Source organism: Heteronotia binoei, chromosome 19 (assembly GCF_032191835.1).
Source record: "Heteronotia binoei isolate CCM8104 ecotype False Entrance Well chromosome 19, APGP_CSIRO_Hbin_v1, whole genome shotgun sequence".
In the NCBI taxonomy this organism is placed as follows: Eukaryota; Metazoa; Chordata; class Lepidosauria; order Squamata; family Gekkonidae; genus Heteronotia; species Heteronotia binoei.
Window position 1 is genome coordinate 32,024,120 of NC_083241.1, and position 25,448 is coordinate 32,049,567.

The following is a 25,448-nucleotide window of genomic DNA, read 5'->3' on the forward strand; positions in this document are numbered from 1 at the left end:
CACCATCAGTCCCCCATGTCAAGAACAAGGCCCAACTTCCAGATAAGGACTAGAGATCTCCCCAAATTACAACTGAACTCCAGGTGAAAGAGAAGAACAAATGATCAGTGACTCATGAAAGCTCCTCCCCTGCCTCAAGTTTTGTTAGTCTTCAAGGTGCTCCTGGGTTCCTGCTCTTTTCTACCGCTAGAGACAGACTAACATGGCTGCCCCAGGGGTGGAATTCTAGCAGGAGCTCCTCTGCATATTAGACCACACCCCTGATGTAGCCAATCCTCTGAGAGCTTACAAAAAAGAGCCTTGTAAGCTCTTAGAGGATTGGCTACATCAGTGGTGTGTGGCCTAATATGCAAAGGAGCTCCTGCTAGAATTCCATCCCTGTGGCTGCCCACCTTGATCTATCTCCAGATGAAAGAGTTCATTCCTCCCCTAGGGAAAATGGCTGCTTTGTAGAGTGGATTCTATGGCATTATACCCCACTGAGGCCCCTCCCCTCCCCTCCCCTCACCTCCCCAAACCCCAACCCTCCCAGCTTCCACCTCCCAAAGCTTCAGGAACTTCCCAACTCAGACTCGGCAACCTTAAGCGCAAGAAAGGGACACTGCCAGTCTGGGTTTTTTAAAAGCAGGATTACCTTGGTTTTGAAACTGGCAGTGGGATTCCTAAGGCTGTCTATGCTGAGAGACTCACAGAAAATTACTTCCTTCATTTATATGCCTCCTTTCTCTGCAGTGGGGAGCTAAAATGACTCTCTACATTCTCTTCTCTTCTGTGAGGTGGGTTAAGCTGAGAGTGTGCAACTGGCCCAAGGTCACCCAGCAAGCTTTGGTGGAAGAAGGGGATTCAAATCTGGGTCTCCAAGATCCTAGTCCAACATTCTAACTACTAAAGCCAGGGCTTTTTTTGTTGTAGCAGGAGCTCCTTTACATATTAGGCCACACTTCTCTTGTGTAGCCAATCCTCCAAGAGCTTACAAGGATCTTACTACAGGGCCTACTGCAAGCTCTTGGATTGGCTACATCAGGGGTGTGTGGCCTAATATGCAAAGGCATTCCTGCTACAAAAAAAGCCCTGACTAAATCTAGCAACAACCATTAGTTACAAAGAACAGAATCTCCATGTTCTAAGGCAGGATGCTCCAAATATCAGTTATGGAAGCAAGGCAGTGAAGAGATATTGTAGGTTTCCTGGGGAAATGCCCAGTTGGGGAATTAGGATGCTGGCCAAGACAGACTTCTAACAGTACCACCCTAAAAGGAATTACACCCTTCTAAATCCTCTGGACTCAATGGGCTTAGAAGGATGGTAACTCTGTTTCCGATTGCACTGTTTGTCTGATCCAACAGGCCTCCCTCCTATACAATCAGTTCACAAAGCAGCTCCCATTAAACACTAGGCATACTTTTGATGACTAAGGCAGAGAATTATAGTTAATATGGCGAGCTTTGGGAAAGTATAGTTGTCCTTCACATCACAGAACGAGGACAAGAACATTAAAACAAGCGAGGAATTATTCCATTTCATTTCAGCCATGAAGATCCCCAATCCGAATAGAAGTAAGAGAGCTTGCAAATATCCGTCCTTGACAATTGCTTCAGAAACATGCATCTATTCATCCACTTCCACGACTCTGAACTACCCCAGCTGACCCCCCTGCAGCTTCCCTTCCCTTCTATATCCTGAGAAGCTCACTGGTTCACAGATCTTGAGCAGCAGAAGATACTTACTTCTTGTTTATTTTTTCATGCAAAGGTTATAAAAGAACTAAGACAAATTTCTGCAGTTGCTAGAGCAAGGTGTCAAATGTGCGGCCCGCGGGCCAAACTGCTGCCCCCTCCAAGGGCTTCAATCAGGCCCGTGGGACTCTCTTCCCCCCCTTCCACCCTCCTGTCCTCACCCTGCAAAGCTCCAAGCCTGCCAACGTTCCCAGCTCCTTCTGCCTTCTCTTTGTAGTGGCTAAAGCAGAAAGCAAACCTGCAAAGAAAATGCGGAATGGATTTCCCATTCAGGCCTATGGGCAGAGCAGACCGGAATAGAAAATCCACTCCACGTTTTCCTTGTGACTTTGTTTCAATGGAGAGGAGCTCAGTTTAACTTCCCAGCTTTCCTATGGCCAGCTGAAGCTTCCTGGAGTTGTGTCCTTGCAAATTAAGCATTGATGCTCTGAGCCAGCTTTGTCTCTTCTCAATGGACATGAGAACTAGTGCCTAGTGAGTACTCTAACTTGAGAACCCACAGCCAAAGGGGAATATTACAATGGAGAGCCATTGCCAATCTGAGTAGATCAGGGGGTGGGGAGAAGAAACTTGAAATGCCCTGCCATTTAATGTTTTTCCCAGGCTGAGAGCATTTTATATTTTCAGTTTTCTGCTGTGCGATCCTTGTGCTTTTTCTTGACGTTTCATTTTTAAAACTGCATTGCAAAATCCCACTATTCCCCTACCTTTCCGTTTTAAACAAAATACTGCAAGAGTTTTAGCATGTTTATATTTTAAGTTAGAAGTAATATTTTTAATTGTGTTTGCCTGTTTCCTTTATAAAGTCTGTATATCTGGCAAACCACCCCGTAAAAAGTCTGCCATGAAAACGCTGTGAAAGCAACGTCACCCCAGAGTCAAAAAACAACTGGTGCTTGCACAGGGGACTACCCTTACCTTTTTTTTATCTCCTCTTATCTGGCATTATATTTTAGGACACGCATGGCTTGGCCCCACAAAGTCTCATTTATGTCAGATCTGGCCCTCCTAACAAATGAGTTTGACACTCCTCTAGCATATACGTACGTACATGTATGTACATCCAAATACGTATGTATATCTTCGACCTGATGAATCACCCCATCCCAACCAATACCGGGCTCTGGGTGATGTAGGGCATAGTTAATAAATACAAACATTTTAAACCAGTAAAGTCAATTAAAATAACAACTATAAATCTTGATGGCATCCTATTAAAGTTTTTCCAATTCAGATTTCCAGACGCCGCATCAAAGCAGGAGGCCCTGGGCGGAGGAGGTGGTGGCTTGGCAACAGTTGCTGTTCTTAATCGAAGGTCTAGGGCAGGAGTGGCCAAACTTGCTTAGCATAAGAGCCACATAGAATAAATGCCAGATGTCTGAGAGTCACGAACGTCAGATGTCTGACAGTTGCAAGACATGAATGTCAGATGTTAGAGAACTGCAAGACGTGAACATCAGATGCTTGAGAGCTGCAGGACAGGAAGGGGGGGGGATGCAGGCAAATAGATGGGGGATGGAAAGGTAGAAAGAAAGCAACTTTAACTTTAAATGAATTCTCCAAGCTGCCAGCTGGCTTGGCTTGGACAAGCTGGCTGATGGGGCAGTGAGGGCTTCAAGAGCCACACAATATATGTGAAAGAAAAAGACTGCAGATTTATACCTTGCCCTTCTCTCTGAATCAGAGATTCGGAACGGCTTACAATCTCCTTTATCTTCCTCCCCCACAACAGACACCCTGTGAGGTGGGTGGGGCTGAGAGGGCTCTCACAGAAGCTGCCCTTTCACAGACAACTCCTGTGATAGCTAGGCTAACCCAAGGCCATTCCAGCAGCTGCAGGTGGAGAAGTGGGGAATCAAACCCGGTTCTCCCCAGGATAAGAATCCGCACACTTAACCACTACACCAAACTGGCTCTCCCCATATGGCTCCCGAGCCACAGTTTGGCCACCCCTGGCCTAGGGGAACATCTCTGCTTAATGTCTCCCTTAACCATCAAAAGTAAACTTCAGGTCCTTAGCACGGTGCAAAAGCGCCAGGGTTTTTCAGAGTCTAGGGGGATGGCTGGTTGATTAAAGGCTGAATATAGTGATCCCTTATATTCTAAAAACCTGCATCCAAGCAGGGGACATCTGATTTGACATTATTCACAGAAGATGCATAGAAACGAATCTGCAATTTCAACATGTTTCCCCAGCATCTGCTGAAAGAAAGTCTGCTCAGCAAGAGAGATTCCCTTGCCTGCAGCTGATACAGCTGTCCACTGTGAGCCTCAGCTGGGAAGAAGACAACGAAGAACACAAAGAAGAAAAAGTTGAAGAAGAAGAAGACAAAGAGAAGGAGGCTGGTTTTATACCCACCCTTCACTCGGAGTCTCAGTGGCTTACAGTCTCCTTTCCCTTCCTCTCCCCACAACAGACACCCTGTGAGGTAGGTGGGGCTGAGAGAGCTCTGAGAGAATGGCTCTTGAGAGAACAGCTCTGAGAGAACTGTGATTGACTTAAGGTCATCCAGCTGGCTGCATGTGGAGGAGCGGAGAATCAAACCTGGTCCTCCCAAATTAGAGTCCACTGCTCTTAACCAACTTCGCCAAACTGGTTCAGGCTGCCAGTTCTGGGCTGGGAAATACCTGGAGGGGGTGGAGCTTGGGGAGGGCGGGGTTTGGGAAGGGGAGGGCAGGGTATGATGCCATAGAGTCTGCTCTCCAAAGCAGCCGTATTCTCCAGAGGATGTGCTCTTAGTGGTCTGGAGGTCTCTAGTAATACCAGGAGATCTCCAGGCCCCACCTGGAGGTTGGTAGCCTTACTTCATGACCCTCACTGCCCAGCTCAGAGACTCTGACTTGGAGACAAGTCCCTGGAGCCAAGGTCAGTGGCTGAGAAAGACAAAAGGTATTAGGGAAGGATCAGCAGGGCAAAGGCTTCTGCCGACAACCTGCCCTCAACATCTGAGGTCACCCTGCTAGAGCCTGCAAAGGAAACGTTGCCATTAGCTGCTGAGATGGCTGCCTGGCCTCCACCTGGCAGGACTTGAACCTAGGTCTGAAGCCCTGCCACTAGGACTCTATTCCAGCTCTGCTGGATCAGACCAGTGGGATCCATCTAGACCAGCCCCGTCTCACACAGGAGTCAACCAGTTCCTCTGGAGGGCCATGGAGGCTGAGTCCTTCGTAAGATATCAGAAGAGTGGTTCATCTAGTCCAGCATCCTGTCTCAGTGGGCAACCAATTCCTCTGGAGGGCCAACAACAGGGCATAGAGGCCAATATTTTCATTAGAACATCAGAAGAGCCCTGCTGGATCAGACCAGGGGTCCATCTAGTCCAGCATCCTGTCTCACACAGTGATCAACCAGCTCCTCTGGAGGGCCAACAACAGGGCATAGATTTTCCCCTGCTGTTGCCTCCAGGCTCTGGGATTCAGAGGCTTAGTGCCTCTGAATGTGGAGGTTCCCCTTAGTCACCATGGCTAGTAGCCACACTGACAGACCTCTCCTGCATGAATCTATCTAATCCCTTTCAAAGTTGCCTATACCTGTGGCCATCACCGCATCCTCTGGCAGCGAATTTCACCTTTGAATCACTCTCTGTGTAAAGCAGTATTTCTGTTTGTCTATCCTGAATCTACTGCCCAACAGCTTCATTGGACACCCTTGAATTCTAGTATTTGGGGAGAGGGAGAACTTGCCATGCACACGATGGATTAGGGGTTCCGTCGGCAATTCTTTCCCTTCCACCTCAACCCTGAATGAAAACAGTGATTTTCTGATTGGAGCAGAAAGACCTAAGAAAGAGAACAAGACTTGTTTGCCTGAGAAAGAAAAAGCGCCTTCTTCGGGAGCTTTATTAAACTGAAACATACCTATTTTAGAATTAGTCCAGGCTACCAATTCCTTGCAAGAAACTTCTTTACGCCCAGATTATAACCTTCCCTGCTTTCCTTCAAGAGCCGTATTCAAACACTGAGAAGATCAGCCTTTAACACAGTGTGAGCCAAATCTACAAAATTAGCTACCATCGCTCGGTTAATAAGCGTCGGTCTAGACGCCGGAGCTCTGCAAACTCTGGTTCCAGTGCCAAGAGGAGCCGTGGTTGGCGCAGGTCGCACATTCAGAATCGATTTCCTTCCCCTCGTGATTCCTTCTGTTTAGCCAGCAAGTTAGAAAGCCTGAAGGGATCCAAGCCCAGTCAGAGGGAAGTCTGCAGTCGCTGCCATGGAGCGACAAACTAGGATGCTAATGAGCTCCAAGTATCTTGCCGAGCGGCTGACACCTCAAGGGCTCAATCAGGTGTGACAGCCGTGGGCACAGAGGATGCCACCCAGGCGGCAAATGAGACTGGCATCGCACCCGCTTCCCTGGGCAACTGGTCAAGGGAGCACAAAAGGCCTTTCCGGGATCCTGCGAGTGCTTCCCATTTTGTCAAGCGAGAGCAATCCAGAAGCAGCCAGGGTGGTGTTCTCCTGCACTCCTTCTGCAATAGCTAATCAGAGAAGAGAATTATGGGTCTTTGGGCAGGGGGAGCCCAAAGAAGTAAAATGATAGAGTTGCCAGCCTCCAGGCGGGGCCTGGAGATCTCCCGCTCTTACAACTGGTCTCCAGCTGGCAGAAATCAGCTCCTCTGGAGAAAATGGCTGCTTTGAAGGGTTTACTCTATGGTATTGTACCATGCTGAGGCCCCTCCCCAAACCCTGCCCTCTTCTAGATCCATCCCCCAAAATCTCCAGGTATTTTCCAACACAGACCCGGCAACCCTAATTAAGAACCAAAAAGATTAACTGGATACAAAATAAGGGGCCCCATATTAATTGCAGTGAATATAAAAATATCAATATAGAAATAATGCAAAAAATACAAAAATGCATTTTTAAAAAACAAATCAGTTTAAAATGGTTACAGGTCCAAACATAGCCTCAATAAGAAAACCCTTCATACAATATTTCAAAATTAGGACCTCATGCAACCCTAAAACAGTCACATTTCAGTCTACTGGCCTTCTTCAGTGGTCAATGATAAACATTACACAGAGGCTCAATTATTGCAATATCAATATTAGATAATATAGGACGGGGGTGGCCCAATTGTGGCTTGGGAGCCACATGTAGCTCTTTCACACATATTGTGTGGCTCTCGAAGCCCCCACCATCCCATTGGCCAGCTTGAAGAAAACATTTCTCTCTTTGAATCACTTCAAGGAGAGCCAGTTTGGTGTAGTGGTTGTGTGCGGACTCTTATCTGGGAGAACCGGGTTTGATTCCCCACTCCTCCACTTGCACCTGCTAGCATGGCCTTGGCTCAGCCATAGTTCTGGCAGAGGTTGTCCTTGAAAGGGCAGCTGCTGTGACAGCCCTATCCAGCCCCACCCACCTCACAGGGTGTTTGTTGTGGGGGAGGAAGGTAAAGGAGATTTTGAGCCGCTCTGAGATATAAATCCAATATCATCTTCTTCTTCAAGCCAAGCCAGCTGGCGGCTTGGAAAATGCATTTAAGTCGTTTTCTTTCCATCTTTCCCTCTCCCATCTATTTCCTTCCTTCCTTCCTTTTTCCCTCCCTCCCTCACGGCTCTCAAACATCTGATGCTTACTTCTATATGGCTCTTACGTTAAGCAAGTTTGGCCAGCCCTGATATAGGGACAAGTGAGAATTATGTCCTGATAAGATACCAGAGCCACAAGTCAAGACTTTACATTATAGGCCTCATATGGCATTACCTTGTGTCCAAATCTGATACAAGGAATCCAAATGGTATTGCAACTTCCTACTGTGGTCCAAAAGAATCAATTTGAAAAGCAATATGGAGACAGTGTAACCCAACAGTGTGTAGGGAATACTTATATAGACCAAAGAATCCCTGACCTGGTAGCCCAGGCCAGCCTGATTTCATCATATCTCAAAAACTAGGTAGGGTCGTCCCTGGGATGGGAATTCTCCAAGGAAATCCAGGGCAGCTATGCTGGGGCCAGGCAATGGTAAACCACCTCTGAGCATATTTTGCCTTGAAAACCCCACACGGTTGTCATAGGTTTGCTGTGATTTGCTAGCACTTTTCACCAGGGCTTTCTGGAAGAAAAAGCCCAGCAGGAACTCATTTGAATATTAGGCTACACCCCTGACATCAAGCCAGTTGGAACTACGTTCCCGTGCGTTCCTGCTGAAGAAAAAAAGGCCCTGCTTTTCACCACCCAGACAGCCCTGACCTCGAAGGGCCAGGCTAGCTAGATCTCAGAAGCTAAGGAGGGACGGATCTGGCTAGTACCTGGATGGGAGATCTACCAGGGAAGTCCAGAGTCACTATGCAGAGGCAAGCAATGGCAAACCACCTCTGAACTACCCTTGCCTTGAAAACCCTACCAGGTTGCCGCACGTTGGCTGTGTTTGGCCAGCATTTTCCACAATCAAGATAGGTTAGGCGAACCTGATCCTGTCAGATTTCAGAAGCGAAGCAGGGTCGGACCAGCCTAGTCCTTGGATGGGTGGCCACTCAGGAAGGTCACAGTTGCTCCAGAGAGCGAGGCAATGGAAAACCTCCTCTGAACATCTCCAGCCTTGAAAACTCTACAGAGTGGCCGTGAGTCAGCTGCGAATTGACGGCACTTTCCACCACCAGCAGCCGGAAGCACACTTATGTGTTAAGTGGGTGGTTAAAAATTCTCACAGGGATTAAAATGCAGAAAGTTTCCTCACCCCACCCCGCTTTCCTTTTAGTTTTGCACGTGAAGGATATGCACGCAGTCTTCCCTCTAAGCTGTGCATACGAGTGGCCACTCATTAAGCCAGGCATCCCCGCTCAGCAGCAATCTGGACGGAGCCAGGCAGGTCTTGCCCTGCCCGTTGCCCATTTTAAGATTACGTTCTGCTCAGGATGTGAACTGCTCCACTCAGCGGGGAAAAAGAATTAGAAGGGACACCGATACATACAGCTCAAAAAGGATATTATAGTATTGGGAAAAGTCCAGAAAAGGGCAACTAGAATGATTAAAGGGTTGGAACACTTTCCCTATAAAGAAAGGTTAAAACGCTTGGGGCTCTTTAGCTTGGAGAAACGTCGACTGAGGGGTGACATGATGGAGGGTTACAAGATTATGCATGGGATGGAGAAAGTAGAGAAAGAAATACTTTTCTCCCTTTCTCACAATACAAGCACTCGTGGGCATTCAATGAAATTGCTGAGCAGTCGGGTTAAAACAGATAAAAGGAAGTACTTCTTCACCCAAAGGGTGTTTAACATGTCGAATTCACTGCCACAGGAGGTGGCGGTGGCTACAACCATAGCCAGCTTCAAGAGGGGTTTGGGTAAAAAAATGGAGCAGAGATCCATCAGTGGCTATTAGCCACAGTATATTATTGGAACTGTCTGGGGCAGTGATGCTCTGTATTCTTGGTGCCTGGGGGAGGGCAAAGCGGAAGGGTTTCTAGACCCATTTGTGAATCTGATGGCATTTGGGTTTGGATTTTTTTTTTTGACCACTGTGGACTGGATGGGCTATTGGCCTGATCCAACATGGCTTCTCTTATGTTTGTAACTGTAGATTTATAATGTCCTGATCTGGATAGCCCAGGATAGTCTGATCTCATCAGATCGCAGAAGGTAAACAGGCCACACAAAGGCAAGCAATGGTCAACCACCTCTTGTTTCTTTGGTCTTTCCTTGATGATCCAGGCTAGCTCGATCTCATCAGATCTCAGAAGCTAAGTAGGATCGACCATGGTTAGTACTTGGATGGGAGACCACCAAGGAAGTCCAAGTTGCTACTCAGAGGCAGGCAACGGCAAACCATCTCTTGCCTTGAAAACCCTACGGGGTCGGCACAAGGCAGCTGCAAGTCAGCAAAAAGAAAAATTATAATGTGAACCAATTGCTAAGCAACTAAAACATAGAATCATAGAGTTGGAAGGGACCTCCAGGGTCATCTAGTCTACCCCCCTGCACAACACAGGAAATTCACAACTATGCATAAGCACCAATGAAATCAAGAAAACATAGCAGAGTAACTCTGCAAACTAATAAGCCTATCAGCAACCTGTTTTTAAAATGACAACATGGCATAACAGAACAAAAACATATGAGTATTTTTATCCTCCCTTTGGCTCAGCCCAGCCTGGAGACGTAGGCCTCTGATTCCCACTTTATCCTTACAACATCCCTGCAAGGCAGAGAGAGTGACTGCCCCAAGGACACCCAGAGAGCATCACAGTAGAATGGGGATTTGAATCTGGGTATCTCAGAGCCCTTGCTGGGGGGAAAGTGCAGATGACTGGGGAAGGCAATGGCAAACCACCCCATTAAAAGTCTGCCGTAAAAACGCTGTGAAAGCAACGTCACCCTAGAGTCGGAAATGACTGGTGCTTGCACAGGGGACTACTTTTATCTTTACCTTTTTATCGCAGATCTAACGCTCTTCCCACTACAGCGCTGTGGTTACTGCAACTGAAGTCAGTACCTTGGAAATCCCATCATCTAAAAGGGCATCTGGCCCCAATTCAGTTATTGGTATTAAGCTTGGGCATTTGTTACAAACGCCCATGTGCATTCGACTGGCACTCACCTTTCGCCATAGCAATACCGACCTTTAAACGCACATGTGTAGGTGGTTTCTAGATGACCTCTCTCAGGGAACAACAGAACATTTGTTGTTCTCTGTACTTCTACCTTGTCTTCAATTTTAAGTACAAACTCAACCTGATTGAGCCTAGAAGCGTTGTGAGATCAGCACAACTCTAAGAAGACATTTCTGTGTAACTAGTCACAATGTTATCTGAAAGATCCTGGGGAAAGCTTAGATGATGCAAAGAAAAGATAAAAACTCTTCTGTCCTGTTTTTTCCTCACGCTCGGCTCCTCCTGTACCCTTTCCATGAAAACAGCAAATGAGCTACAATTGTCTCACACTGGTAGAATATAGAATGTGATGTTATGTGATAGAGATTACTGCTGCAGAATGTATTGAAGTGTAAGTGGTCTGTGAAATACAAATAGTATTGTCGAATGTAGATGTGAAAATTCAAATTAATATTACACAGTGTTTCCGTTTTCCTCAACCTTCACACTGTGGTTTCCTTTAATTGCTAGAGCAAGGTTTCCTTTAATTGTAGCCTGCAGGTGGGGGCTAGAGATCTCCTAGAACAGGGGTGGCCAAACTGCAGCTCGGGAGCCACATGTGGCTCTTTCACACATAAAGTGAGGCTCTCGAAGCCGCCACTGCCCCATTAGCCAGCTTGGAGAAGACATTTCTCTTTAAAGCACTTCACCAAGCCAAGCCAGCTGGCAGCTTGGAGAATGCATTTAAAGTTAAAGCAGCTTTCTTTCTACCTCTCCCTTCCCGTCTATTTTCCTTCCTTCCGGCTTTCAAACATATGACATGTGGTTCTTACCTTAAGCAAGTTCGGCTGCCCCCATCCCAGAAGTACAACTGATCTCCAAGCAACAGAGAACTGTTCTCCAGGAGGAAATGGCTGCTTTGGAGGGCGGACTCCATGACGTTACACCTTCCTGAGGCTCCTCCCACTTCTCTCCCTAGGCTCCACCCCCAAATCTCAAGGGATTCCCCAACCCAGAACTGGCAACCCTATAATGTGTCTGAACTTCAGAAGGACACACAGGCTGAGTTCTTCCATCTGGAATGTCAACTTCATAGGTGAACCGGAGAGTCCTGAGACAAAATTTTCAATGCAAGTGAAGCCTGTGACTGGTACTCATTTGTGGCAGACTATCCAGCCCTCTTCCCTCAAGGGCAGTGCTACTGCTGAAGGGCTATTCCATTCTATCCTATTTAGTCAACACTATTTAGTCACTGAGGGCCGTTCTGTACACTATCTCAGCACAGTAACTCTGCTCTCTTCTCCCGCTATCCCCCACAACGACAAGCCCGCGGCCTCAAAGCAAGGTTTGATAAGGCTTTTTCTGCTGCATTGGTTTTTAATTACTTTTTTTTCCTTTTGCAAATTTAGCTGCTTGGATTGCATTATCAAGGAGAAGGAGGGGGGCTTTAACTCTTCCCTTCCCCTGCCCTCTTCCCTCCAGAAAAGAAGAAATATTGCTGCTTTTACTCCAGGAAAACATACAGATACTTGATCCCCCCTCACTAGACAAAAGTCCCCCAGGGGGTGGCTTTTCCCAGTGAAAAAAATGGGAGGAAGGCATTCAGAGTAGGGATGCCAGCCTCCAGGGGGGACCAACGCCATGCTGGGAATTATTAGAAAGGGAATTGAAAACAAATCAGCCAGTATCATAATGCCCCTGTATAAATCGATAGTGTGGTCTCATTTGGAATACTGTGTACAATTCTGGTCACCGCACCTCAAAAAGGATATTATAGCACTGGAAAAAGTGCAGAAAAGGGCAACTAGAATTATTAAAGGGTTGGAACACTTTCCCTATGAAGAAAGGTTAAAACACTTGGGGCTCTTTAGCTTGGAGAAATGTCAACTGCAGGATGACATGATAGAGGGTTACAAGATTATGCATGGGATGGAGAAAGTAGAGAAAGAAGTACTTTTCTCCCTTTCTCACAATACAAGAACTCGTGGGCATTCAATGAAATTGTTGAGCAGTCGGGTTAAAACAGATAAAAGGAAGTACTTCTTCACCTAAAGGGCGATTAACATGTGGAATTCACTGCCACAGGAGGTGGTGGTGGCTACAAGCATAGCCAGCTTCAAGAGGGGATCGGATAAACATATGGAGCAGAGGTCCATCAGTGGCTATTAGCCACAGTATATTATTGGAACTCTCTGGGGCAGAGATGGTCTGTATTCTTGGTGCTTTGGGGCGGAGCAAAGTGGAAGGGCTTCTAGCCCCACTTGTGAACCTCCTGATGGCACTTGGGGGGTTTTTTTGGCCACTGTGTGACACAGAGTGTTGGACTGGGTGGACCATTGGCCTGATCCAACATGGCTTCTCTTATGTTCTTATGACCTGGGTATCCTCAGGAATTACAGCTCATCTCCGGACTACAGAGATCAGTTACCCTGGAGAAAACAGATGCTTTGGAGGGTGGACACTCCGGCATTGTGCTCCACTAAGGTCCCTGCCCTCCATCCTCAAATATCCAGGAGTTTCCCAACTGGGATCTGGCAACTATCCCCTACTCACCCACCAGTGACCGGGGGACCTGTCAATCCTAGCTCTCCTTGTTCTTCTCCTTGACCAAGCAATCCTAGCTGCTACATTTGCAAAAGAAAAGAACAAAAGTCCAGGAACACCTGAAAGACTAACAACATTTGTCTCAGGATATGAGCATCACAAATCACCACTCACTTCTTCAGATACAGCTAGAATATGAGTCCATCTGTCCTTAAATCTCCAGCCACCACCTGGAAGCTGGCAACCTCACCCTCTATGCCCTGTTGTTGGTCCTCCAGAGGAGCTGGTTGACAGTTGTGTGAGACAAGATCTAGCAGGGCTCTCCTTATGTTCTTACAAGGGCCATGATAGAATTTTCCCTGCATTTTTACATAGCAAATCACAGGCACGCGTGTCCTTGATGTAGGCTGCAATGGGGGGAGACAAGGGCTAATCCTTCCACCCGCCACACACTTTTGTTCAGGCCAATCACACCTGAGCACTGTTATTAACCTTGGAAGGCCAAAAGACAGGTTTTCTCCACCCCACTAATAATAGTGCAAAGGATCACTTTTGATCAGCAAAATTATACAGGGGAAAGGAGCATTAAGTGCCCTCTCTCTTCCCTGCATGGCCTCCATCTGAATTGGGATAGCACACTGCTAGAATTTGGAAAGCTCAGACCATGCTTCCCCCAGCATCCCTTCTAGCTGGCTTCTAAGGAGAAACAGAAATCGTACAGTGGAGATCTGACTACCTTCTGGAAGGAAAAGCAGACAAACATGAACACATAAAGCCACCTTATATGCCATCAGACACTTGGGCCCATCAGGGTCAGTACTGCCAATTCTGACTGACAGCAGCTCTCCAGAGTCTCAGGCAGAGGTCCTCTACATCCCCTACCGCCTGATTCCTTTTAACTGGAGATGCCGGGGATTGAACCTGGGACCCTCTGCATGCCAAGTGGATTCTCCACCATTGACCTACAACACGTCTATTCTGCTGCTACCCAGGTATCCTCCTGCCCTCCAAAACTCTAATTTTACTGACTGTGTCAGATGATCTGCAGTTACAATTAACAGACCACCAAATTCCTTCTGCGGATTTCCTTGCTGCTAACCAACCTTCCTATTAACAACAGGCCCTGACGTCTGTTCAGACTCTGGCTGCTACACCTCAAAGCTTCAATTGATTCTGGGTCTACTCTGCAAGGCCGGCAGCAGGCAGACAGTCAGGCCTATTGCTCTCAATCCTCCAACCCCAGAGTTGCCAATCTCCAGGTGGTGGCTGGAGACCTGGAATTACAGCTGATCTCCAGACAAGAGACCAGTTCCCTTGGAGAAAATGGCAGCTGCAGAGGGCAGACTCTATGGCCTTGTACCCTGCTAAGGTCCTGCCCCTCCTCAAACCCCATCCTCCCTAGCCCCACCCCCAAAATCTCCAGGTATTTTCCCCACCCAGAGCTGGCAACCTTATTTCCAACAATTGACAACCAATGCATTCTAGAAGCAGAACCAGATTGTGAAGACTGTACCACATGCTTTTGCTAGCACTTTGTACCTTTTGACATCTCAGCATTCTGGAAACATGTGATACAGTCAGTCATGGGGTTGCCAACCTCCAGTTGGGGCCTGAAGATCTCTCAGAATCACAAGTGTCCTCCAGATGACAGAGACTAGTTCCCCTGGAGAAAATGGCTGCTTTGGAGGGTGGACTTGATGGCATTAAACCCCATGGAACTCTCTCCCCTCCCCAAACCTCCAGGAATTTCCCAACCCAGAGCTGGCAACTTGACCCAAAACTCTGCTGACCAGCTGGGATGCCCAGCCCCTCAGGGCTTTTTTTGGAGCAGGAACTCCTTTGCATATTAGGCCACACACCCCTGATGTAGCCAATCCTCCAAGAGCTTTCAGGGGTCTGAGTACAGGGTCCAGGGATAGAATTCTAGCAGGGGCTCCTTTGCATATTAGGCCACACACCCCTGATGTAGCCAATCCTCCGGGAGCTTACAGGGCTGTTCTTGCAGGTGTGTGTGGCCTAATATGCAAAGGAGTTCCTGCTACAGAAAAAGCCCTGCGGCCTCCCTCCATGACAGATGGCCGAACTGATCCCAACACGGACCCGGAATGTGTTATGTAGAGGAGAAAACACCGTGCGGCGGGAACAAAGTTTTTTTGCGCAGTTGGACATATGGTGTTTGGAAGAGACCTAGGCTGGTTCTCAGAAAATAAAATAGATGACAAGAAAGGAGATAAAAATAGACAATGCAGATGGATATTGTCTTTCTCTCTGTGTCATTTCCCCCTCCTGCCTTCCCTCTTTCATGTGCTGGAATTTTTCCTCCCTCTTAGAAGAAAGGCTTTGGTGGTGATGTTTTGATTGGGAGGGGGGTGTACTGGCTGCTTCTGGAGTGGGGGGATAAGAAGCTGAGAATGAACCCTGAAAGACAGCAGGGCCATGAAGCTGGAGACCACCTCAGACCTCTGTGCCAGGGCAGACAGAGAGAGGAACGGTGTGGGTGTCATTTTGAGCCCTGCCAGATGGCCTTTGCAAATGTGAACCGCACCTTTGGGAGATTTCTGCAACAGTGCCATGGACTCTCCTTCCCGATGGCCTTTGGCTTCCCAGAGGAGGAAGGAGAAAAGCAAAAATAAGGCAAGGAATAGATGTGGTCTCCAAGTTGCCAGTTCCCATACCCTATCGCAGAGAAAGCCCTGCTCTGCCCACTTCCATCTCTTGCCACCAGTAAAGGTCTTGCTCTGTTTCCGCCTTTTGAAGGGCTTAAAACCAAAAGACTGCTGCGGAGAGGGATTCTCCATTTTGTGATACCTGCTCCTTTGAAATTCCTCTGTCGGAGGATTAGCCCCTATTCACTGTAGTTTTTATTGGAAGATTAGCCCTCTTGCTATATTCTTAGCAGTTTACTTTGGCCTATCAAACAAGGAGGCATAGGGTTTAGCACTGGACTAAGATCTGAGAACTCTAGGCTGGATGGCACAGGCTAGCCCAATCTTGTCAGATCTCAGAAGCTATGAAAGTTCGGTCCTGGTTAGTATTTGGATGGGAGACCACCAGAGAAGTCCAGGTTGCTACACAGAGGCAAATCAACTATGTCTGCATTGACTGGGATGGCCGAGGCTAGCCCAATCTCACCAGATCTCAGACGCTAAGCAGGGTCAGCCCTGTTTAGTGCTTAGATGGCAGACCACTAAGGAAGTCTGGGGCTGCTAGGCAGAGGCAAGCAAGGGCAAACCACTTCTGAGTGTCTCTTGCCTTGAAAACCCCATGCGGCTGTCACGTGTTGGCTACGACTTGATGGCATTTTCCGCCACCAAAACCTGGGAGGCCCAGGTTCAGATCTCTGCTTATGCTGCTGGATGGCCTTGGTTTGCTTTATAGGGCTGTTGTGAAGAATAAAGGACAAGGGAAAACTATGTATATTGGCCTGAGCTCCCTGGAGGAAGGGCAAGATAAAACGAACTAGATAAGGGGTGGTCAAACTTGCTTAATATAAGAGCCACCCAGAATAAATGTCAGATGTTGGAGGGAGGGAGGGAGGGAGGAAGGAAGGAAGGAAGGAAGGAAGATGGGGGCAAGGGGAGGTAGAAAGAAAGCAACTTTATCTTTAAATGCATTCCCCCAGCTGCTGGCTGGCTTGGAGAAGTGATTAAAGAGACAAATGCCTTCTCCAAGCTGGCCCACAGAGCTGTAGGAGCTTTGAGAGCCACAGGATATGTGTAAAAGAGCCACATGTGGCTCCTGAGCCACAGTCTGAACCAGATAAATGTGGCTACTAGAAAAACACTTCCTTAGGAGTAAGCCCCATTGAATAGACTTGACTAGGCTTCTGAGAAGATCTGCTGGGGCTCGCCCTCTGATGAACTGGCTGGTTTTCAGGCCTTGTTTTATACTTTTGTGTCCAATTTTAATACCACATGTCCCATTGTAGAAGGTTTCTAAGCCCAGACTTGGACGCGTTGGGCATTTTAAATTTTCTATCACTTGTCTCTTTGAGCACCGAATCACAGGAAAAGCATCTTGTCAAACTTTTAACAGACATATTGCCGGGGATGAAAGGAATTTAAAGCACAGAGCCAGGCCATGGCTCAGCGGGAGAACATCCGTTTTGACTGCAGAAGGTCCCCAGTTCAATCCCTGGCTAAGATACGATCTCACTCTGCCTAAGATCTTGGAGAATTGCTACCAGGGAGAACAGCCAACACTGAGCCAGACAGATTAACAACGTATTAGCTCATCTCACCTCCCAAAAACAGTCCTTTACTAATCTGGGGAAAGGTTTGAACAAACTCTAAAGTCACAGGATTTTTAAAAAAAATAAAACTAAGCGGTTCAATGAGAATGCTGTCAGTTGCCAAGGAAAAAAAAATATTTTTATGATTCCTGTCCTGCCAAATGGAAATAAAACAATAGCAAAGAGCAGGGTAAATCTAGCAAACAAAATACAGCTTTCTGTATTCTCTCACTCCCATATATGTATATGTACAGATGTTCACAACTGGGGTAAATATAACCCCAACGCCATTGGAGTAAGTGCAATTCACAATAAACTGCAAATAGGGGAGGTCACAAAGCACCATAGGGAAATTGACCTCACTGACAAAGAATACACTGAGTTGCAGAAGATGGAGAACAAAGTTTTACCAGTTTCCACACACACACACACACACATCCACTTCTCTGTATTGGATTAAACCAGGGTGGCCAAATTTGCTTTAGTGTAAGAGCCACACAGAATAAACATCAGACGTTTGAGAGCCGCAAGACATGAATGTCAGATGTTAGAGAGCCACAAGACATGAATGTCAGATGTTAGAGAGCCACAAGACAGAAGGAAGGAAGGAAGGAAGGAAGGAAGGAAGGAAGGAAGGAAGGAAGGAAGGAAGGAAGGAAGGAAGGAAGGAAGGAAGGAAGGAAGGAAGGAAGGAAGGAAGGAAGGAAGGAAGGAAGGAAGGAAGGCAAATAGATTGGGAGAGGAAGAAGGGAGAGGTGAAAAGAAAGCAACTTTAACTTTACATGTATTCTCCAAGCCACTGGCTGGCTTGACTTGGAGGAGTGATAGAAAGAGACAAATGCCTTCTCCAAGCTGGCCAACAGGGTGGTGGGGGCTTTGAGAGCCACACAATGTGTGTGAAAGAGTCACATGTGGCTCCCAAGCCACACTTTGGCCATCCCTGGATTAAACTGTATGATGGTTTTATGATCATAACCAACATGCAAACAACCTGTATTGGTTTTAACACACACACCCTTTTTAGTTGAGGGATGTTCATGTAAGTTCTTAACTCAGCTGGAAGGCTGTTTCCTAAAAAGGACTGCACTACCTATAGGATGACCACCCCAATGTAACCCCCTCTGAACTTTGTGTGCCATGACGACGGTGACTTGCACTGGATGAGAACCCAACGGCAAAATCCCACTTCTGCAAGCAATAACTGCACTGTTAAAAAGCAGGGACCATCTGCAAGCCTTCAACCGGCAGAAGATTCAAAAGACGCTTCCACTTCACTTCTACCGAGTACAACTGCGCAGAAAGCTGTACTTTTCAAATCAAACTTTTCATTTCCGCAACTCGTTTGAGCGACAACTGGCAGCAAGGTGTCAGTTAAAAACGCCACAAGATGGTGCCGCTTTCCCCATGGACGATTCAAAGGGCTTGTCGGGGGGGTCCTCTGATATTGTTCCCCTCCCGAATACAAACCTAAAAATGTTTGTTTATAAAATGTTTTTATTGTATTTTATTGTTTTATCATATGTTGTACTCCTCCCTGAGCCCTACGGGGAATGGGTGGAATAGAAATATACTAAATAAATAAAAGACGCCCTGTGCACCTCCACTGAACAAAAAGGACAAACGGCAGAGGACTTTTCAATGGCTGCAAGCACATGTGCCAATCCTCCAAATCTGCCCGAACCACAGCCAGAGGATTTTCTGGAAACCACACAAAGGGACCTGCGCACAAGCACGTACCACCAAGCTTCAGCAAATGCAAATGCATTTTAATTTACCAGGCCTGCAATCCTAGGCACACTTAATCCGGGAAAGAGTTTCCCTGATGGGATCAACACTGATAGGATGTATTATTATGTGCTCATTTTAATAACTGCTGTTTCTGTGCCCAACTGGGATTATCTGACAGATAAACCGGCAAAACAAGTGGGATGTAAACCAGTCATTCCATTACTTCCAAGTGACCGCTGGCCGGTGAGCACACTGGAACGAGGTGGTTGATGGTTTTGCTCTCTCTGTGGAAGTTGGCAGGGCTGGGATTGTTCCCTCTGCAGATGCTTTTTCTGCAGCGCATCCATTCTCTGCTTGCAAAAGCAGGCCCTTAAACCCTTCGCAGAGCCTGCAAGGTCCATGGGCTACCAGATTCTAAAGCGGAAATGGAGGGGCAGTGGCGGGGGGGGGGGGGAGAGAATGACTGGAGGTGGCTCTGCAAAAAATGGCCAAGGAAACTAGAGAGGGCACAGCTGGTGAACCCATTTGCAGTGCTAATCCAGTGCACGTTTACTCCCAATCAGTGTTACTTCTATGCTGAGTTAGTGTGAACTACCCCACAGTTTTTTTAGCCTCTGGCTCACACATTTTTGTCTTAGCTCAGGAAGGACAGCCCCAGAGCAAACTGATACATGCAGTAGCCAAATTGCTGGCTCGCAACTATAATGCCAGTAGCTCACAAAGTAGAATTCTTGCTCACAAAACTCCACAGCTTAGAGGGAGCATTGCTCCTGTCTAAACACATCCTCAATAGGTTTTGGATGATAATGACTCTGTTTAGGATGGCGTCAGAATCCTAAATGCCGAGCAATCCCCGTAGAAATCCATCCACCTGGATGTAAGAAAATAACTTACAAAGAGACTGCTGTCTTCCTCAGGGATACAGTTTCCCAGCTAACAAAATAATGGGATTCTTTCTGTCATTTTTGAGAATTACATCCTGGAAGGCAATAATTTAGGATTTTTTTTTTTTTAAAAAGCAGAATTCCAGACTCTAATCAGAAACACCCCAAGGCAAGCCCATCCACTTCTCTACAATCAGGTCACTCACAAGGAAATATAACCAAGAAGCAATTTCACTGTCTTTCAAGTCAAGTTGCGAACGAGGCCGAATGAAGTTTTATGATGCGGCTCTCTGTAAACTCCTCGCATTGTGCTCAGTCATCTGTGAACACATAAAAGCTACCCTCTGCCGAGTCATGCCCTGACCTGGATATCCCAGGATAGCCAGATCCTGTCAAAATCAAGGAAGATAGGATGCTAAGAGGAAGACAGGATGCTAAGGAAGGTAGGAAGATCTAGGAAGCTGAGCAGCGTCAGCCCTGGCTAATAATTGGACGGGAGAACACCAAGGAAGTCCAGGGTCATGACTCATGACATGGAGGTCGGCAATGGCACTCTGAACATAAACCCTATAGGTCACCATGAGTCATCTGTGACTTAGTGGCACTTTCCACCATCACCAGTACTTGAGTCACATCCTTGGGTTATCAGGCTCTGCTTTGCCTACTCTGACTGGCAGGTATCTCAGGTGGAAACCTTTTGCATCATCCAAACCCCTTCTGCATTCAAAGCTTAGCCTCTGCTCTGTGGAAGAAGATACTGGATTTATATCCCACCCTATACTCTGAATCTCAGAGCGGTCACAATCTCCTTTACCTTCCCCCGTCCCCACAACAAACACCCTGTGAGTTAGGTGGGGCTGAGAGAGCTCTCCCAGAAGCTGCCCTTTCAAAGACAACTCCTACAAGAGCTATGGCTGACCCAAGACCATTCCAGCAACTGCAAGTGGAGGAGTGGGGAATCAAACCCGGTTCTCCCAGATGAGAGTCTGTGCACTTAACCACCCACCACACCAAACTGGCTGTCATGAATGAAGCTGCTTACACTGAGTTAATCTCTTTGTCTACTCATGTCCGTATTGCCTACTCTGACTAGAGGTGATCCACGTCATGACCCTTTTAATTGGAGATGGTGGGGATTGAACTTGAGACTTCCCGCATGCAAAGCAGAGGATCTGCCACTGAGCGGCAGTCCCCATGTTTGGGAAGGTCAATGGAACTGGCGTTGAAGCAGCAGCAGAATCTCCTGGTCTTCCCCATAACGCAAGCTAACTCAACCAGATGCTGCTAATGTTGTTGCTGGCTCCGTCCCTCTGAACTCCTTCCTCTCCCAAAAGTTTTTTGCTTAGAGGTGTGTTGCTATAGATTAGCAGAACTATAGTTTGCAGTTGATTATTTTCCATACAGGTATTTGCATGCATCCTGTTTCCATTAAAATCAGCCCAGCAAGTACCGGCTGTCGGACCCAGTCACTTCTGATTGGGTCACAACATTTATCTGTTGCAAAGAAGAAAATCTGCCAGCTGCTATGGACAAATCTTTTCCTCCCGCTCTCTGTGATGTTCTGTGACTGCGCTTTAAAGGAAATTGGCCCTGGAGTTAATTGATTAATTAAACCCTCCCTTTCCTCTTCAAGTTCCCACCTTGTGGGCTCCAACTAGACATGACCCTACTTTATATTATTATTATTTTAAAGAAAAGAGGATCCCCTTCCAATCTCTCTCTCTCATCTCTCATTCTATGAAGGTCTCTCATTTAATGAGCAGAGCTACACCAGCTACATACAAATTCAGGGCTGAAGATGCTGCATTGCATTGCAGGTCACAGCTAAAAGCCCTCTGCCCCGGATTCAAATGCTGCCTGCCTCGTGGGAGGGAGGGGGGAGGAGGATTTCACCAAAGTGTCTCCTGCCGCAATGCTGAGCACACAATCAAGGAGATCCAGCGCGTTTACTCAGAAGTCAGTCTCACAAAGTTACAGGTTTACTCCTAAGAAAACATGCCTAGGATGGCAGACAAGGGAGGAATCCCTATGGAAGGTGGGGCCTTGCTTCTGAAGGAAATGCACCTCTGTGTTGCAGAGGTCAACAAATCAAGGGTGTGAAGAGGGTCAGAGGTCCATCAGGGGCTATTAGCCACCAGGTATAGATGGTATAGATGGAATACAACGTCTGGGGCTGTGACGCTCTATATTTTTGGTGCCTGGGGGACAATGGTGGGAGGGCTTCTGGAGTTCTGGCCCCGCTGGTGGACTTCCTGATGGCACCTGGGTTTTGGCCACTGTGTGACACAGAGTGCTGGCCTCAATAGGCCACTGGCCAGATTCAGCATGATTTCTGGGGCAGTGATGCTCTGTATTCTTAGTGCTTGGTGCTTAGTGTCACAGTGGGAGGGCTTCTAGAGTTCTAGCCCCACTGGTAGACCTCCTGATAGCACCTGGGATGAGCCATTGGCCTGATCCAGTATGGCTTCTCTTTTGTTCTTAAGGGGGGGTGCACTATCCAGTCTCAGAGTAAGCACCCCTTGGCTTAGTACCTGGACTCCTTAAAAGGGAAGGGAACTTGGTTCTAATAGCGATGTTTCAGGAGGACGGAGGTTGAAGTCATGGGCTCTCCAAGGAAAGGCCTCCCAAAGAAGGTCTTCTAAACACCTGGAGCAAAAAAAGTTCTGAGGGCAGTCCTAAAGACACACACAAGGGAATAAGCAACTTAATGGGGAGCTCAGACCTGAACAAGCTAGGCTAGCCTGAGCTGAGGTCTTGGAAGGTAAGTAAAGACAGGCGTGGTTAGTATTGGGATGGGAGACCATTAAGGAAGTCCAGGGTCACTATGCAGAGGTAGGCAATGGCAAACCACCTCTGAATGTCTCTTGCCTTGATCTGGATGGCGCAGGCTAGGCCAATTATCAGATCTCGGAAGCTAAGCAAGGTTGGCCTGGGTGAGTATTCGGACAGGAGACCACCAAGAAAGGCTAGGGTCACTATGCAGAGGCAGGCAATGGCAAACCACCTTGAAGCATCTCAAACCTTGACCTGGATGGCCCAGGCTAGCCCAATCTTGTCAAATCTCCAAAGCTAAGCAAGTTCGGCCGGGGGTGAGTATTTGGATGGGAGACCGCCAAGGAAGTCCGGGGTTGCTATGCAGAGGAAGGCAATGGCAAACCACCTCCCACCTCTGTTGCCTCAAAAACCCCATGGGACCACTATGTCAGATGAAATTCAACATCACTTTCCACAACCACGGCAGCCCTGACTCGGACAGCTGAGACTTGCCCCATCTCATCAGCTCTCGGGTTCAGTTTTTCACATTTGGATAGGCTGGCATCTGAGGAAGTCCAGGGGGTCACTACGCAGAGGCACGCAATGGCAAACCACTCCTGAACATCTCTTGCCCCGAAATCCCTACTGGGTCCTAAGTCTGCTCTACTATTTGACAGTCCTTTGGAGGCACACAACGCAACGGGGCTTACTTCTGAGTAAACCTGTGTTGTCAACCACCTGTGGAGTTCTGTTGTCCCTTTTTGGTGGGGGGGGGGGCTGTGGTCAGTGTTCCCTTTAAGCTGAGTTCGCCTTAGCTAGCTCACAGATTTTTTAGCCTCCAGCTCACACATTTTTGTCCTAGCTCAGGAAGCATGACCCCAGATCACACTAATTTACGCAGCAGCTCACAGCTAATGCCAGCAGCTCACAGCTTTAATCGCAGCAGCTCACAAAGTAGAATTTCTGCTCACAAGACCCTGCAGCTTAGAGGGAACATCGGTTGGGGTTACCTGAAATCGCTGTACGGGTGGATGATCCAAAAGCCAGCGGACTTGACCCTCTCCTGCTCCCTCTCCACGGCCTTCTGGCTGCCGAACATCCTCAAGGAGAACTTGTTGACCCCGGGCTGGAGCATGGCCCCGAACTGGCGCTGCATGAAGCCGGCCTGGCCCAGGCGCAGCTCCTCGTCGGGGGAGATCTGGTCGCCCCCTCCGCCGCCTCCTTCGCCCGCTTCCACCTTGATGGAGGCCGAGGCCGAGGCTTGGGGCTGGGCGTCGGCGGGCGGCTCCGGCTCGGCCGCGTCCAGGAGGCCCGAGGGCGGCGTCGGCGTTGTCGGGCTGCCTTCCTCGCCGGGCGACGCGGCGTCCCCTTCGCTGCCGATCAGGCGGCGCTCCTCCGCGGCGTCGTGCTGCGAGTGGCGGCCGGCCAGCGACGAGAGGCTCCCCTTGAAGCGCCGGCAGTCGCCGTTGGTGCTCGACTTGGCCCGGCAGCCGGCCCCGGCCGCCCCCTCGGCGCTCTCCGCCGTCACCTCCCGGCCGCCGCAGCCCCCCGGCCTGGACGCCTCGGCCGCCGCCGCTGCCGCCCCCAAGCCCGGGGCGCCCCCCGAGGGCGAGGCCAAGGCCAAGGGCTTGAGCTTGATGCTTTTGCGGCGCGCGTCCCGGCCTTCGCCGCCGCCGCCCTCCTCTTCCTCCTCGTCCATGATCGACGCCTTGGGGCCCATCTGCTGGGGCAGGCTGTAGAGCCGCTTGCGCATCGACGGCGGCAGGCGCTCCATGGCTGCGCCAAGCAGGGCGCGGGGTCGGAGGCGCCGGCTGGGAGGGCGGCCAGGGGGGCCCCTTGCCTGCCCCCGCCCACCTCAGGCCACTGCGGGCTGCCGGAGGGGGCTCCGCTTCATCGCCTGCGGGGCACGGCAGGCGCGCGGGCTGGCCCCCCAAGTCCGGTCTCGCGGCGGGGGGAGGGGGCGGCTAGCTGGCGTCCCACTGGGCCGAGCGGCCGGCTGCGCCCGCTCCGTCCGCTGGCAGAGCCCGGGGGGGCAGCGGCGGGCCCTTCAGCGCCCGGGCTTGGCTGGCTGCAGGCGCCCTGGACATGTTGGGGGCTCCCGGGTGGCGGCGCGCGGCGGCGGCGGCGTCGGGGAGACAGCAGACATAATAATCACAAAAAAGGCGAGCCGAGGCGCGGGGCGCGGGGAGGGGAAACGCGGGGATCACAGGGGGGGAGTGGGACGTCGCCTCCCCATGGCGCTGCCCTCCAACCCCGCCACCTGCTTGCAAAAAACGCGAATTGCAAAAAAGCAAAACCCGAATTGCAAGAAAAATGAAATAAAAGCGGCTTGCAACTCCTCGGCCCCGCGCTCAGCAACCTGCAGCATCCAGCGCTCGGGGGCTCTGCTCTGACATCACTGCCATTCCCGCTTCCTCATGCAGCTGACTGGGACTGAGGGGAGAGGAGGGGGGGGGGAGAGAAATATTCATGAAAGCAGCTGATCCGATTGGGTTGCCATAGGAGCCACCGCTGCCAATGGGCTCTGCCTACCTGAGCTGGCACCCCCACCCCGACTTCTTAAAAGGGCAACGCCCGGTCGGGAAGGTGTGCGCATAAAAAAAAAAAAAAGGTACGTGCTTTGAGGAGGGGGGCGCAAAAAACCCCCCCTGCACGCTGGAAATGGCTTGGTCTTTGCATTGCAGAGCTCTCCTTATGACCTCCGCGATTACCCGCTCTCCGTTTCAACCCCGGGTCTCTCGCGTTAAATTGCATTCAAATCCCAGACTCTTTGCACGCCCCTAAACTGAGCACGAACTCCAAGATTTTTGCATCGTCTCTCTACACCCGCCCGTCTCCCCCCCCCCCTTCCAAAAATGCACCGCATATCTGTCCTTTGAATCAGTTGTGTTTGACCCCTCTGGCTTCTTGCACTGAATTGCCTTTCAAGCTCGCACTCTAGACTGAGCACGGACTCGGCAAGCCAAGATCTTGCATCGTCTCGCTCACACTTCTGTTCCGGGGGCTAAATGCAACCATCCCTCCCCCCAAAATAAAAA

The 25,448-nt window shown here is 49.0% G+C and overlaps 1 protein-coding gene across 1 annotated transcript in view; it reads right to left on the reverse strand.

The window, feature by feature from the left end:
- The window catches only part of HCN4 (hyperpolarization activated cyclic nucleotide gated potassium channel 4), a 167,652-nt gene extending 143,468 nt beyond the window's left edge, over positions 1 to 24,184 (reverse strand). The window contains exon 1 of the mRNA XM_060260229.1: positions 23,421 to 24,184. Within this exon, the coding sequence (XP_060116212.1) occupies positions 23,421 to 24,184 (764 nt within the window). The remainder of the gene's footprint in view (positions 1 to 23,420) is intronic.
- Positions 24,185 to 25,448: the final 1,264 nt, after the last annotated feature.